General features: G+C 40.9%; 1 protein-coding gene across 1 annotated transcript in view; it reads left to right on the forward strand.

Moving 5' to 3' along the window:
- LOC124227056 (collagen alpha-4(VI) chain-like) overlaps positions 1 to 15,155 on the forward strand; it is an 86,153-nt gene that overhangs the window by 61,803 nt on the left and 9,195 nt on the right. The window contains exons 25-32 of the mRNA XM_046640992.1: positions 1,260 to 1,310; positions 5,503 to 5,538; positions 5,643 to 5,705; positions 7,025 to 7,087; positions 8,004 to 8,039; positions 9,231 to 9,267; positions 11,601 to 11,612; positions 11,699 to 12,192. Coding sequence (XP_046496948.1) covers positions 1,260 to 1,310; positions 5,503 to 5,538; positions 5,643 to 5,705; positions 7,025 to 7,087; positions 8,004 to 8,039; positions 9,231 to 9,267; positions 11,601 to 11,612; positions 11,699 to 12,192 — 792 coding nt within the window. The remainder of the gene's footprint in view (positions 1 to 1,259; positions 1,311 to 5,502; positions 5,539 to 5,642; positions 5,706 to 7,024; positions 7,088 to 8,003; positions 8,040 to 9,230; positions 9,268 to 11,600; positions 11,613 to 11,698; positions 12,193 to 15,155) is intronic.

The raw sequence follows: 15,155 nt of genomic DNA on the forward strand, positions 1-15,155 counted from the left end.
TGCCTTTCTTGACGGTGTCAATCAGGTGTCACATCACATCAGAGGGGACATCTCCAAAATATACAGTTTGGGTTTCTGGGGTTGCAGATGCTGGAGGCTCTGCATGTCCTTCAGCAGAGAGAAGCTGGAGTAACAGCAAATGAACCTCATTCGCATCCTTCTTTTTCTTCAAAATAATTCATTTTTGGTGATCTTCTTTATCTTATTTTTCTTTCTTTTCTAATACTTCGCTCTCTTGTTCTTAGGCCATAGGAATGATCTTTGTGGCTTAAAATTTTTAATTTTTCTTCTCAGTTGACTTACTTGATTTTGGTGCAGTCCTTGTCCTTTCAGCAAAAGGCACCTAACAGGTTCTGAATTCACTCTTTATTACAGGAAGCTCGCTGTACATATAGATGCTAAGATCTCCAGTAGTATCATCAAAATTTTCATAATTATCATCATCACCACCACCTCCACTCCACCATCATCACCAATGCCATCACCGTGACCTTTATCACCACCACTACCACTACCACTCCCCTGCCGAACTCATCACTGCTACTGCCGCCATCAGCAGCAGAATAATGACCACTTATAAGTATTTTCTTGGTGCCTGGCATCATGCTAAGTGCTTTCCATGCACGATCTCACTTAATCCTTCCCCAAAGCTTACTATGTAGATGATATTATTATCCTCACTTAGCAGATGTGGAAACTGAAGCTTAGAGAGGTTGAGTAACTTGCCCAAGGTCACTCACATGAGTGTTGGAAGTGGAATAAAAACTCAGGTCTGTCTGGGCTTATATTCTGTGCACTTATTCACTAAACTGCATTTCCTCTATTCTGGTCTTTTCCCCCCAAAGTCTGTCTTTCTCCCTAGAGATTTACCAATTCTGGAGCTTCTTCCATTGTTACTTTATACTACATGGAAAGCAAGTTTAGCCCAATGGGAACTTTGTACAGTGATTTGGCTTCCTACAAACATGCTCTTATCTTGCTGAGGTACAGAAGCTTGCTGAAGAGGGGGTTAAAAATTTTTTTAAAAACCCACAAAAAACTTACTTATATATGGTCTCTCAAAGTTTTCAACCCTTATCCCCTCCTTATCCTGTGAAAGTCGTCTAGTGGTCCTCTGTGAAGGTGGGATACGCCTCCACCCAGCCCCTCCCGCCTTCCCCACCTCCTTGTGCTGCTGATGTACCCAAGAGTTCGGAGAATATTACCAACCACGTGTTAATCTGGATGACTCTACAATTTATCGTGTATCCTTTTCTTAGGGTCTTTTTGGTCCAGATGGATATGGACGTCCAGGAAGAAAAGGAACAAAGGTGAGGGTTACCTTACAGAGTATGCTGAACTAAAGACATGGTTTTTATTTTATTTTACTAAAGTAAGAGTTATTACCCAAGTGGTCTGCCAGGACCGGTTTCTACATGCTGTTTATAACATGTTGTAGCTGCCAGAGTTTCCTCCTTAAAATGTAAGAGCTGATTTTTATCACTCCTTTATTTAAAAATCAGACTCCGTATTCATCTTCCACCTACACCCCATGTTCCCGTCCCAGCTCTGGGAACGTCAGGCCCTTTCCCAACTCCTCGCCTTTGCAAACACTCTTGCCTCTACTTGGGATGTCCTTCTCATCTCCCTCCTTTGGGCAATTTTTACTCATTTTCTAGGATCAACGCTAATATCAACTTCTCCTTGTGCATGCCTTATTGGACTTCCTCAAACAGAATTTGTTGTCCTATACTCTGTGTTCCTAAAGCATCTTGTTCATATTTCTGCAGTAGCCTCTTTCCATCTAGGTTGCATTATCACTTATCCCTGCATATGTGTCTGCCTCCTAGTTTGGGAACTTGACTGCAGGATTACATCTTATTCATTATTGTATTGCTGGAACAGAGCCTGGCACAGAGTAGGTGCTCAATAGGTATATTTGAATAATGTATTTGAATATCTCCACTCCTATAAGAAGCTGGTATTTTAACTTGTAGTTAATGGGCTCCTGACAGAGGTTTCAAAGCATGGAAGCCATGTGAAGCTTGTTGAACAAATCAAATGTCAATAGTCATGGTTATTCGGGGTGCTTTAGTCTGGAAGTTACATTTATTGCCTCACAAAATAAGAAATCACTGGAATGTTTAGTGATACTTAACAGGACTCTGGGCTGGCTTCTCTGCAATTCTCGTTTCCCTTGTGGCTGCAAGATGGCACCAGGAAAGCAGGTTATCAAGCAGGAAAATGCCCAAAACACGGTCAGCTCTTGGTGAATATCTGTAGAATGATGGAATAATGGGGGTCCTTAGTGATCATCTAGTTCAGCCTAGTTGATTTACAGATAAGAAAATTGAGACTCAGAGAAGTGAAGTAACTTGGCTACCATCACACGGCTAGTTAGAAACAGAGCTGAGTGTGGAAGGTAGCCATTGGAGCCCCATCCTGGCAAATGAAGTCTTTTTTCTCTAGGGAGAGTTTGCATAACAGGGGAATCCTGGGTAGAATTCAAATATGCGTGTTTTGAGCCACATACCATCTCTGAGCTGAGCACAAGGGCAGTCTGTGCTTATTGTGATACAGTTAACACTCTGAAACACAGAGATTCAATCCACATTTGCATGATTTTTTCCTGGCAAAACATAACGGTCTCCCTTTAAAGGGCCCTTACTGCCGCTTGGCCTGCCGACTATGCTTTCCTCTTCTGTTCACTTTCTTCCTCTCCGAATCGACTATTTCATATCCTTTCCTCTCCCCTCAACCTCCAAGATCTGCTTTCTCTCCTACATTTTCAGTGGAGGATTGTGCTTCCTATTTCATTAATTAAATAGAAGCAATGAGAGGAGAACACCTCATACATCCACCACCACATAGGCCAACTTACTTGCCTCTCTACTTGTGGACCCTGCCTTCCCCTCTACTGATGGGGATGACAGTCCATGCCCTTATCTGAAACTAATCTCTCCTCTCATGGCCTGGATTCCGTTCCCTTTTTGCTTCCTTAAGGCCCTGGCTCCTGCAGGTGTCACCTTTCTTTCCTGGATCATCAAATTGTCTTCCCTTCTCCATAGACCATTACCAGCAGTATACAAAGATGTTCCCACAAAGAGGTTGGAAAATCTCCCATCTAAAAAACCCCAATAAACAAAAAACCAAACCCTCACTTAACTCCGAGCTCACATTGCCCCATTCCTCTCTGGCGAAACTCTTTGAAGGAGTAGGTCTATACCCGTGGTTCTCATCCAGGGGTGATTTCACCCTCCAGGGGACATTTGGCAATGTCTGGAGATGTTTGGTTGTCACAGCTCGGGGAGAGGATGATACTGATATGAAGTGGGTAGAGACCAGAGATGCTGCTTTTCACCCCATGACACAGAGGACAGCCCCTCACGACGAAGAGCCATCAGGTCCAAAATGTTAGTAGTGCCAAGGTTGGGAAACTCCACTTTCTTTCCTCTGGTTCTAGCTGATGACACTTGAGTCTTCACCCCTCGGCCCTCCCCACTCAACTCCATCTGCTTTATTGTGGTAAAACCCATGGTGCTAAATCCAATGGTCAGATCTCTGCCCTCATCGTACCCCAGCTCTCAGCAGCATTTGACAAAGGTCATCATGGGCTTGTTCTTGAAACCTTTCCTCTCTTGTCTCTCATCACACCCCACTTTCCTGGTTTTCGCTGGCTGTTCTTTCTCAGTCTCCTTTGCTAGATCTTCTGAGTGTTCTTGACCTCTAAATATTGGAAGACTCAGGGCTCTATCCTCATATTTCTTTCTCTCTTTACTCACTCCTCAAATGACCTTATCCAGTCCTGTGGCATCAAGTACCACTTCTCCTGTGATCTCCAGCTTGGACCAATCTCTTAAACTCCAAATGTCTCCACTTGGTTATCTAACAGGCATCTTAAAATTGAGATGTCCCAAAACACCTTTTTTCTTCTTCTTTTGTTGTTAACCTTTTATTATGGAACAATTCAAACATATATACAAGTGGCAAGACTAATATAATGATATCGCCCCCCCCCCCCCCCCCACCATGGACCCATCACCTAACTCAGACAATGAAAAATCCTTGGCTGATTTTGTTTTGTTTTATTTATACTCCTACCCGCTTATCCCCCGCACCCCAATTATTTTGAAGCAAACCTCAGATATCATATATTTCATGCATAAATTTTTCAGGTTGCTTCTCTAAAAGATTCTTTTAAAGTAGAACCACAATACCATTATCACACCTAAGAATTTACAATAAGCCTTTGATATTATCAAACATCCAGTCAGTCAAAACTGATTCCCCTGACAACTTGCCCCCCCTCCAGCCTTCCCCGTCGCAGGGAGTGAAGACTCCATCCTGCCAGTTGCTCAAGATGGATACTTGCACCATCTTTAATAAGTCCCTTTTTCTCACCTCCTACATTTAATCCATCAACAAATAATGGTGAGTTGAGTCTATCTTCAAAATACATCCAGCATTTCATTACTTCTCCCCACCACCACTACCACCCTCTGGGCCAAGCCAATATGATTTTCCACGTGGATTACTGCAACAGCCACCTTACTGGTCACCCTGTTTCCACCCTTGCCTCATCTAGTTAGTTGTCTATGCAGCAGCCAGAGCCGTCTTTTAAGTGCATAGTCAGATCATGTCACTCCTGTACTCAAAGCCCAGCTGTGGCTTCTGATGTCATTCAGAATTAACCCCACTGTTAACATGACCTACAAGAATCTACACAATCTGGCCCCTCTGTCAACTCTCTGAGCATCTCTTGCTGCTCCCCCCACATTCTCCTTCAGTGTTCCTCAAACACAGCACACAGTCATACTCTTGCCTCTGCCTGAAATGCTCTTCTCCCAGATATCTGCTTGGCTTGCTTCCTCAATTTGCCAAAATGCCACCTTTACCAAAAGGCTTTGCCTGACCACACTACATAAAATAGTTACCCCCCCCGACTCCTACCCATGTCATTCTTTATCTCGTAATCCTCTTTCCAAAATAGCGTTCATCTCTCCCTGACATATTATATATGTCTTCCTCACTAGTGGGTAAGTTCCATGATAGCAGGGTCTTTGTTCTATTCACTGCTGAATTCCCAGTGTCTAGAGAAGTGCCTAGCACATACTAGTGCTAAATGAATATTCGTTGAATGAATAATTGCTTTGTAGTAAGCCTTTGACCTAACAATGAGCACCTGCTTCCCAAGAGTCAATCTGGTCCCCCTTCCCTTGGCTCAGATCTCTGGTTATTTAAACCAACAGATAAAATGCTTAAGCTGGAAGTTTCACTACACAATATCTCAAGGACAGGGAAGAATTTGTAAAAATCATTTGCAAGTTGTTTCACATTGAATTATAGAAATAAAATATAGCCACTTGGGAGTAGCTCAAGACAACTGTTCCTGTAGCTGTTTTTCTGGCACTTGTTTTGAGTCTATTTCCTCAAAATTATAGTTTCCTTTTTCTCTCCAAGGAATATCAAAGAAAGACTTATCACAGGACGTTAAACAAGCTCTTTTCTCATTTCTGACACTAGGGTGAACCCGGATTTCCTGGCTATCCTGGAGTACAAGTAAGAAGATATCTTTCTCGGCCTGGCAACCGGTATGCAGCATGTGTCATTTGTTTGTACTTATTTTTATTTACACTCAAGCTTCTGCTTTTGGTTCTGTTAAGGGAGAAGATGGTGACCCGGGCCACCAAGGAGAGAAGGGGGCAAAGGGAATCAGAGGGAAGAGGGTAAGAACCAAAGCAATTTCCCAAGATCCACAGAGGCCCACATCATGGGACTCTACTCACAGGAACATATTTCCATTGGCTTAGTGACTTCTTAGCAGGAAGCCCATGTCCTCCTCAGTCAGTGCACATTCCACACCTTCCTTGGGCTACCTCACTCCCCACTTAATCCCACTCTCATTTATCTTCTGAATGCAAATGCAGCTCACCAAACCATAACAACAGGCAATCCAAGTTGGAGTTTTGGTTATGCAATATCAACCTTTTAAAAAGCAAGTTTGGGGGCAACCCTGTCTTTGGTAAGTCTAGATATCATTTGGCTAATTTAGCCAATTATCTGCAGTTAATTTAGCTGTAGAGCAAATGTTGCTGTTTCTTTAAGATTCTTCCAAGCCTTAGCTTTCTCTTAGCTGTTTTGGGACTAGACTGTCAAGAATGTGGCTACCATCTTGGTGGACTTTGAGCCATGTTTTCACTGTGCTTTATAGAGTCTGTCACTAAAAATCCATTTCTAAGGTTCTGAAGATTCGATCTTGAAGAGTTGCAATCACTGGCAGCTCTTTTTGGAAGGAGTAACCCTGTGGATATCTAAAACCTTGGTAGTGTTTAGCTGATAGACATTAGAGAGCAAGGCCTTCTGGGAAAAGCACACAGACTAGTGTTCAGTGCAGAAACGAGGCAAGGAAAGAGAATGTATATTTACTAGGCTCTCAATAATTGATATTTTCATATATTGGCAAGGACATAAGGAAAAATTTGATCTATGCCTAACTTGGCTTGCTGCTGGCTAATATTGCCCTGCTCAGCTAAACTTATCTGTCTGGTTTCAAACAAAAAAGCTAAAGCATCGATTACGTACAGATAATGCTGTGTCGCTTCATATACCTGTAAAATGAGCAATGAGCCCGTCGTCAGTGTAAACCTTTTCTGAGACACTGAAGACCAGAGAGTGGTGGAGGAATTTTCTTGTCTCCTGATGCCAGGCCCTCAATGCAGATTTCCTGCATTCTTTTAATTATATGACCTGAAGACTCAACTGTGTATTGAGTCATCTTTTAAGGCTCAGTTTGGAAGTGAGTGTTTGTGTGTGTTTGCATCTGTTGGCTGGGTTTAGGTAGATGAGGGGAATTTAGATAAAGAGATCACTCATTCTAGTCTCCATGTCTCATGCCACTGATCATGGTTTATAAACTAACTGGTCCATAGCAGACTCCTTGGACCTCAGATGTGATGACAAGTTGGTATCACAAAGTGGGTCTCGTGGTTTTAATCAAGTTGTATTGAAGAGGGGATGCTTATTCCTTTGGTTTGGTCATTTTTAGGGCAATGCTGGCTTTCCTGGATTTGTCGGAATTCCAGGTGACCGAGGCCCACCGGGACCAAGGGTAACATGGACTATTCTCCTTTCTTTGATTTTCAACCTTTGTGTAAAAATGAATAAGGATTTGATAAGAGGCATCTCTAAGAAGAAATAAGCATTTGGGACACATAAGAAGAGCTATATAGGAAACGGGCCAAATTTGCTTTAGAGGACATCAGCTTCAAGTCCTTATACAATATATATATTTAATATATATATTTTACTTGAATGTGGGGAAAATGTTAGAGTGACTGGAGATTTACGAATCTGTCTAAATACATAAAACATGTATAAAACTCACTGGAGAGTGAGTTTTTCAATGTAAACAAGATAAAAACAACATTTATGCAAAAATCAGAAGGAAATCCTAATAAAAGATGACATTTATATAATATGAACTGATGTAGCAAGCCCACATATATTTTTAAAAATTCCCTGGAAAGTCATTTGGTATGAAAGGATAAGACTGAGCTTATTGTTGTTTTGCCCCATGGCTCATCCTCAGAGGCTAGGCTATCAGTCTATCGTTCTAGGGCAGACTTGTTGAGTACTAGGGCAGAGATAGGGGTGGTGCCTGAGCAGAAGGGATGGAGGACAGACTGGGATCCACTTTAGAACTGCCTATGAATGGTCCTGGGATCCTGACTGGCCTTTTTCTGAATTTGATCCTAAATTGTAGCTTAGTCTCAAGTGATATTGTCTTCCAGGAGTCTGTATGTACCATCTACCTGGGCATCCTGGACTCTGAAGTCTGGGATATACCTCCTAGGCGCTCTGACCTCCTTCCTTATGGGGTCACATAGAACTCCAGGGCCAGGAGTGAAGGGCAGAAGGTGGTTTATGTACTATGGTGAACTTTCTCGGAATTTCTTGCCAACTCAGGAGAATAATGTGTGAGACCTCAGAATCTTGCGTTTTAAACGTGTTTCTGTTCTTTCCAGGGCATCAAGGGCCCCAAAGGTTTGGTAGATATGACGGTAGGTGAAGATTTTAGTTTTAAACATCACTCTTTCCAGAACACACAGCTTTCCGTTTTCACAAAATAGAAATCAGTAAAGATTCTTTACTTTCTCCTCTTACAAATTCTCTTAGTACTTGAAGTTTATAGGTTTTACTCTGGAATATTATAACCATATCAAATAAAAAGAGTAGAATAATAGTTTCAATCCTGGAGGGAATCTGGATGTTTTTGAGTAACATTAGTTGACAAAAACGGAGACTTTGAGGCTACTAGCCTGTACAACATGCCTTTTTGTAAAGTTCAAAAATTGCTTATAAAGTATTTATAAGCCAGCACATGGTATAGTACAGCACTTTGTGTCTCATCACACACCTGGAAACAATTTCAAAAGTCATGATGACTTTCCATCTCACAAGTACAAAAATATTATGGTGGGGGACTAGGGGCAACTGAGGAGCAGGAAGTAATGGGGTTGAGGGAAGAAAAGAACAGGAGGAAGGGATCAAAGTAATGAAGCAGAATTCTAGGGGAGGCGTCTGGGGTATCTGTCTTGGCACTCTAAAACAGTGTTTGAGCAATGGCTAATTAGAGATTCAAGAATTGGAGGCATTTCTCTGCCCTCTGTGCTGAATTTCCTGGATTTAAACTTCTTCAAAATCAGATTTGATTCCATCCTTTTGTGATGCAAATTAAAAAAGAGTTCCTCTTATCTACCTTTTTTTTTTTTTTAAAGATTTTGTTTTTTTTCCTTTTTCTCCCCAAAGCCCCCCGGTACATAGTTGTATATTCTTCATTGTGGGTCCTTCCAGTTGTGGCATGTGGGATGCTGCCTCAGCGTGGTTTGATGAGCAGTGCCATGTCCGCGCCCAGGATTCGAACCAACGAAACACTGGGCCGCCTGCAGTGGAGCGCATGAACTTAACCACTCAGCCACGGGGCCAGCCCCTTATCTATCTACCTTTAATAATATGGGCACTATATTGTATACAAAATGCTTTAAATGTTTTAAAATATCCACTGGATCCAGAAATAGAACTGCTGGAAACTTTCATCTGCTTTAACAATTTCAAGGTTTTCTGTTGTAGATTAAAAAACTTGAGATAGGCACTGATAACATCCATATGACATTTCTAAGTCATGAGGGTGAGGAGAAATATGCTTCAAATTAAATACTTTTTCCTTTTTCCTTTCTCCATCTTTCTAACAGCCGTGTGAAATCATCAATTTCATGCAAGAAAATTGCCGTAAGTTGTTTGAGAAAGGCTCAAAAGGAGCCAGTGATGTGAAGTGGGGATGGATCATGGACTGAGGACATAAGTCACTTGTGGATTTGGTTGAGGTTTGAGAGGTGCCATTGTCCATCATGAAATGCTCTTATAAATTAATATATTCAGCTCAGTCAACCCTTGGGTAAATAATCTTCCCCAATGTGGTCTCAGAAATGAAGTGATCAAAAGGCGTGTCATCTCAATGGTGAAGAAAAATTCCATTGTACAATATGGTGCCTCATGAAATGCCAATGATAATTGCGCATCTGCATATCTGCATTTTGGTGCTTCTTATCACGAAACAGGAAAAGAGAAGCTTTGTTCTTTTCATCTCATCCATTCAAACAAGAGGAATCAACAGTGAGCCTTCAATAAGAAGTGTGTCCTATTTTATTTACATTCATGTTTTAGAAATGGAAATATGAATCATCAAATCTTAGGTAATATTTTCTCACATTCCCAGATTAGAACTTATTTGCAGTCTTCAGTAAATTTGCAGGATATGTATCCCAGGATATTTGCATCCTATGATATACATATTTCTCCACTTACTGGCAACAGGGAGAGAACACTGACTTGGCAAAGTGCTTAGTTTGGGAGCTTAGGTTTTCTCCACAATCATCTGCTTCTCTTACTCTGATTCTTCTGTATACTGTCCATCCCCATCCAGTTTCTGTTCAGGGAGATTATGGAATCCTTTTTCTAGGAAATCATAAGGAATAATACCATCCTCTTGACCGCAAAGGAAAAGAGTGTCAGAGTTGACCATGTGAAAAGCTAAACCCCCTTTTCATTGAAGAGCCCTGTGAAGTCAAATGCAAGCAGAAAAATGGGAAAAAATATATGCGATATAAGCAGTGGACCCAAGCAAAGGACCTAACTTCCTTTCTCTATCATGTTGAAATATATAAAATTATTGCTACTCAATCATTTTCATCAGCAAACACAGATATTTCATATTTGCTAAATATAAAAAACTCTTAGACTGAAAATGGGCAAAACACCTGAATGGACGATTCAGAGAAGAAAAAATACAAATGAACAGTAAACCCGTAAAAATGTTCGACCTCACAAGAAGACAAAGAATGCAATTTAAAATAAGATACTCTTTTTATTTCTCAAATTGGAAGTATTTTTTAAATGACAAAAAAATGCGTATCCAAACGTGGGAAATGTATAAAAGTACACATTGCTGGTAGGAATGTCAATCGGTACAACCTTCCTGAAGAGCAATTGGATAATGCATACAAGGCCACAATTATAGAGCTTTATAGAGGGCTGGGTTGGACAGAAGATGCACAGATATATCTACAAGTGCACTCATCAAAAGGGATGTTGGCAGAAGAAATCATGAGACGTCTCTAGTAGACCAGATGATATTGCTCTAAATTTCTTGACAGAAAAAAAATAGATGTTCCTGAGATACTAAGCGAAAGAAGATGGAGAATAGAATATATCCTGAGCTCCAAGTTTTATAAAATAAGTTGAAACAAATTATATATATATCTACTCAAACATATATATGATGAATGAAGGGTAATTTTAATTTTTTGTTTTCTAATATTTTCCATGAAAATATATTACTTTTGTACACATGCTTATATAGTATATAATTAATATATATTGTATATTATATATATAGATAGTTTTAGGTATGTGTGTATATGTGTATGTATGTGTGTGTGTATATACATATATATATATATATATAGTTTCAGAATAGCTCAGTGTATTAGTTAGATGTAAGTTCAGTACAGTGTGACCTCAGTGCTCAATAGCAGTGACAAACGTATTTCTCAAATCTAAACCTGGAAGTAGCCCGTCCAGTGTTGATACGGAGCTCCTCGCTGAACACAGGGATGCAGGCTCTTGATATTTTCTTGTTCTGCCATGGGGGCGAGGGTGCTCTGTTTCCCAAATCTCCTCCTGATCTAAGATGTCTGTCAGGCTTCAGTCATCAGGAAAGGAAAGGAGAAGGATACTTTTTCGAAGTTGTACCTACCATTTTTCTTATTCTATTATCCAGAACTTAGCAAGATGGCCACCCCCCTGGGAAATGTAGCCTTTGTCCTACGCAGCCATATGCCCAGCCAGAGACTGGGGTTCTAGCACTTTAGAACAATGGGAGAATGGATACTGGGGAGCAAGCAGAGGTCTCTGCCACACTCAGGCAGGAGTTGGAGAAGGCCACTGCTTGAATTTCTCAGAGGAGGTGGTTTTTCATGTTGAAGCACTCAAGTGGAAAACATGCCTCTGCCCATGTAAACTAACGACGTCTTCTTTTCTCTCCAAAATAATTTCCCTTCCAGCTTGTTCAACAGGTAAGTAATATTTCTTATTCAGTCAAATCTTCACCTGTTTAGAGGCGTTACAGAAAGTCTTAAATCTGTGTATCCATTGTGTCAAGGTATTTCCAAATGTCCAGCGTTCCCCACCGAAGTGGTCTTTGCCTTGGACATGTCAAATGATGTCTCCCAGTTGGATTTTGAGAGGATGAGAGACATTTTATTATCTCTGTTGATGAAGATGGAAATAAGTGAGAGTAACTGCCCAACAGGTGCCCGAGTGTCCATTGTTTCGTACAACACCAAAACAGATTACCTGATTCGCTTCTCAGACTACAAGAGGAAGCCTGCGCTCCTGCAAGCGGTCAGGAAAATCCCCCTGGAAGTGTCATCTGGCAGCAGGAAACTTGGGGACGCCATGAGGTTTGTAGCAAGACACGTATTCAAACGTGCGCGCTCAGGCCTGCTCATGAGGAATGTGGCTGTGTTCTTCCAGGCGGGCTGGGCCCATGATACAGATTCCATCAGTACTGCCACACTGGAGCTCAGTGCACTGGACATCATCCCTGCAGTCATCGCCTTCACAGAGGAGCACAACCTCCCAGATGCTCTGCTGGTATGCGGGGGAACCGCTGGTGGGCAGGGACACGGGGGGCGGGGGTTAGTGCCTGGTTCTTACTCCCCCATCAGGGACCACATGAGGAATGAGAGCTGTGCAGGGGAAGAATTCCCCAGAGACTGATGTGCATGCATGAGGGAGTACGTGTCTCTTTATGGACTCTGCTACCAGTGCCGCTACTAGTACTGCCTTGGCCGTTCTTGAGCACTTATTCTGTGCTGTGTGCCTCATAAGCATTATCTTATTTAATTACCCCCCAGACTCAATAAGGTATGTGTCATTGTATATCTCCAATTCAGAGATGAGAAAACTGAGGCTTAGAGAAGTTAAGTATACCACTGAAAGTCAAATGTCTAGTTAGTGGCAGACCAATGTTATCAGCCTTCAGAATCTATGCTTAACCACTATGTTAAATTGTATCATGAGGGTCCATAGAATGTAGTTTGCCTTCTTTTTTTTTTTTCACTTGGGGCATAAAATACATGCCCATATAAGAAAGCAGGTGAAGGGCATTGATTTTAAGTGTATAGCTGGATGGATTTTTATATATGTTTAAACCCCTGTGACCAAGATGTGCTTCAACATATTGAGCACTCTGGGCATCCTATAAGTTTTCCTCATGTCCCTTCCCAAACCACACAGTCCCCAGAGTGTGGCTTTCATCACAATCAAATCATTTGCTCTCTTCTGAACCTTCATATCAGTTGAATCCTATAGCATGTACTCTGTTGTGTTTGGCTTCTCTCACTGCACATAATGTCTATTCTTGTTCAACCATGTTGTGTACATGGGTAACTTGTTCTTTTTTACTGCTGTTCTGAAGTATTTGAGTGTGTGTATTCGCCACAATTTCTCCAGACTTTACTTTTCTAACTGAAACTCATGTAGCACATTCTCATGGAATATCTGGGATGATTTATCAAAATGAAGGGCAATTCTCTATTTAAGAGATTCCAGGATGCTTATGAATGTCAGGTTGAGCCATGTGACATTGCCAATATTCAACTGTTTTGACAGGAAAAAAATGGAAATGTCATATGGTTCAACCTAATAGCTAATTAACTAAGCTGTGCTAGACCGTTTAATTTTCCCTTAAGGTTGAGTACACGATAGAAGTTGTAGGTGACAGATTTGTTGACACAGCTGTGAATATGCTTCTAACAATCAATAGGTAAAACTGTGATAGCTTGCAAACAGTTGGGAACGATGCGCTAAATATCTTGGGTTCTGAGAACAAAGTTAAAATGCAGTGGATAAGTAAGTGCCTGGTTCACTGCTCCATCCCTCTCGCCTAGAGGGATGTCCGACAGGGATGGGCTGGTGAGAGGCAGCTCTCAATAACTTCCTGAATGGATCAATAAACTCAGAGTATTAACAAATAACAGTTTAAATTAGAGATGTAGCTTTTATCTTTGGCTCTTTTATGAATAATGAGGTGTCTCTGGAAAAAAATCTCTTCATCTTTCTGAGTCTCATTTTGCTCAGCTCTAAAAGGGAGAGAGGGTCACAACTACATGTTATCTAGGCTCCCTTCGGGGTGTAATTATCTATTTTCAAAAAGGCATTTTCCCTAACATTTGGAGAGTGTTACTCAGGGTACAGTTACATCGGCACAAATGCTCATCAGCTCTGCTCTCTGAGAGGGGATCCTGGGTAGACAGCGAGCTGATGATCCTTTGTCAAGAGTTTCTTGCCCTCTAAGCTGCCTTATGTTCCAAATGAAAGGATGTAATGGTGCGTGAAAAGAACTTGCCAGCTTACATATACTTGGACCTCAGTTCTGTCATTTCTATCCACTCTCCTCTCCATTTCTTGGACATATTCTTGCCCAGGATGCCTGGAGACACCTCTGTGCCTTAAATTTAACAGTGTAGAAAGGATGTTAAATGGTGCTTTCCAGATCAAATGTAATGAATGACCTCATTTCTGGTGACACTGGCAAGGAGAGAAACCATAGAAACAAGAACCCCCTCCTCAGGGCCTTTCAGAAAATCCTAATTTCTTCACAGCTGGGCATATTGCAGCCCTTAGCATCCTCCACTCTGTGCTGTATCCTTATGGGAATCCAGGCAGGAGAGTGGGAATATCCTACAAGGCTCCTTCTGAATTATCTACCTGAGGGCTCTCTTTGACCGTCCATAGGCTTTGTCTTTCATCTCTATATTATTTTATTTTCAGAACAACACCTGTATGCTGCTTCTGGAAAAATGATGGTGGTTCAATTTGAAATGATTATATAAACAGTTGCCCTAACTTCTCAGTCCATTTAAACATGCTCAGAGGCTGTGGGGCATAATGAAAAGATTTTTAAGCCATCCATTGAGTCATATTAGCCCTAAATAAAACAGTTATAGCATTTGGACTATTTGCGCCTAATCTCATTGTTAAGAACTGTCCGGTTGCCTTGTGTCTCAAAACAGAAGACTTTATTTGCCCATTTTTTAAAATGAAAAAGCTGAGAATTACAGGGAAAATGCAATTTGTGTGTCGGGTTTCAAATTTCATTTTTCTTTTCTTTTTTTGTTTTTTTTTTACCATTGATACACTTTATTAGAAATTTTAATTTGGTTATGGAGTTCACTAATCAGTAAATAAATGGTCAATGTTTAACAATTTAAAAATAATTCTGTAATTGCACTGAAATGTTCAGTAATATCTTGTTGCATACTCTGAGCATTGCTTAAAAGAACATTTATTCAGACGAGGAAATTACTGGGTGGTATAAAATATCTAGAACAATAACATGAACTTTGTGAATTCTTTTCTTTTTCAAATTTCATTTTTATTTATAAACAGTCTAGCACATGTTCCCTTGAAATAATCCCTAGGAAAGTAACTCACGTTTATGGATCCAGGCACTGTTCTGAGATCTTCCCACTTATTGATTCATTTAATCCTTACAAAAACCCAGTGACAAAACTATTATTATGGGCCCATTTTTAAGTTGATGAAACTGAGAC

This window comes from Equus quagga, chromosome 1 (assembly GCF_021613505.1).
Source record: "Equus quagga isolate Etosha38 chromosome 1, UCLA_HA_Equagga_1.0, whole genome shotgun sequence".
Taxonomy (NCBI): Eukaryota; Metazoa; Chordata; class Mammalia; order Perissodactyla; family Equidae; genus Equus; species Equus quagga.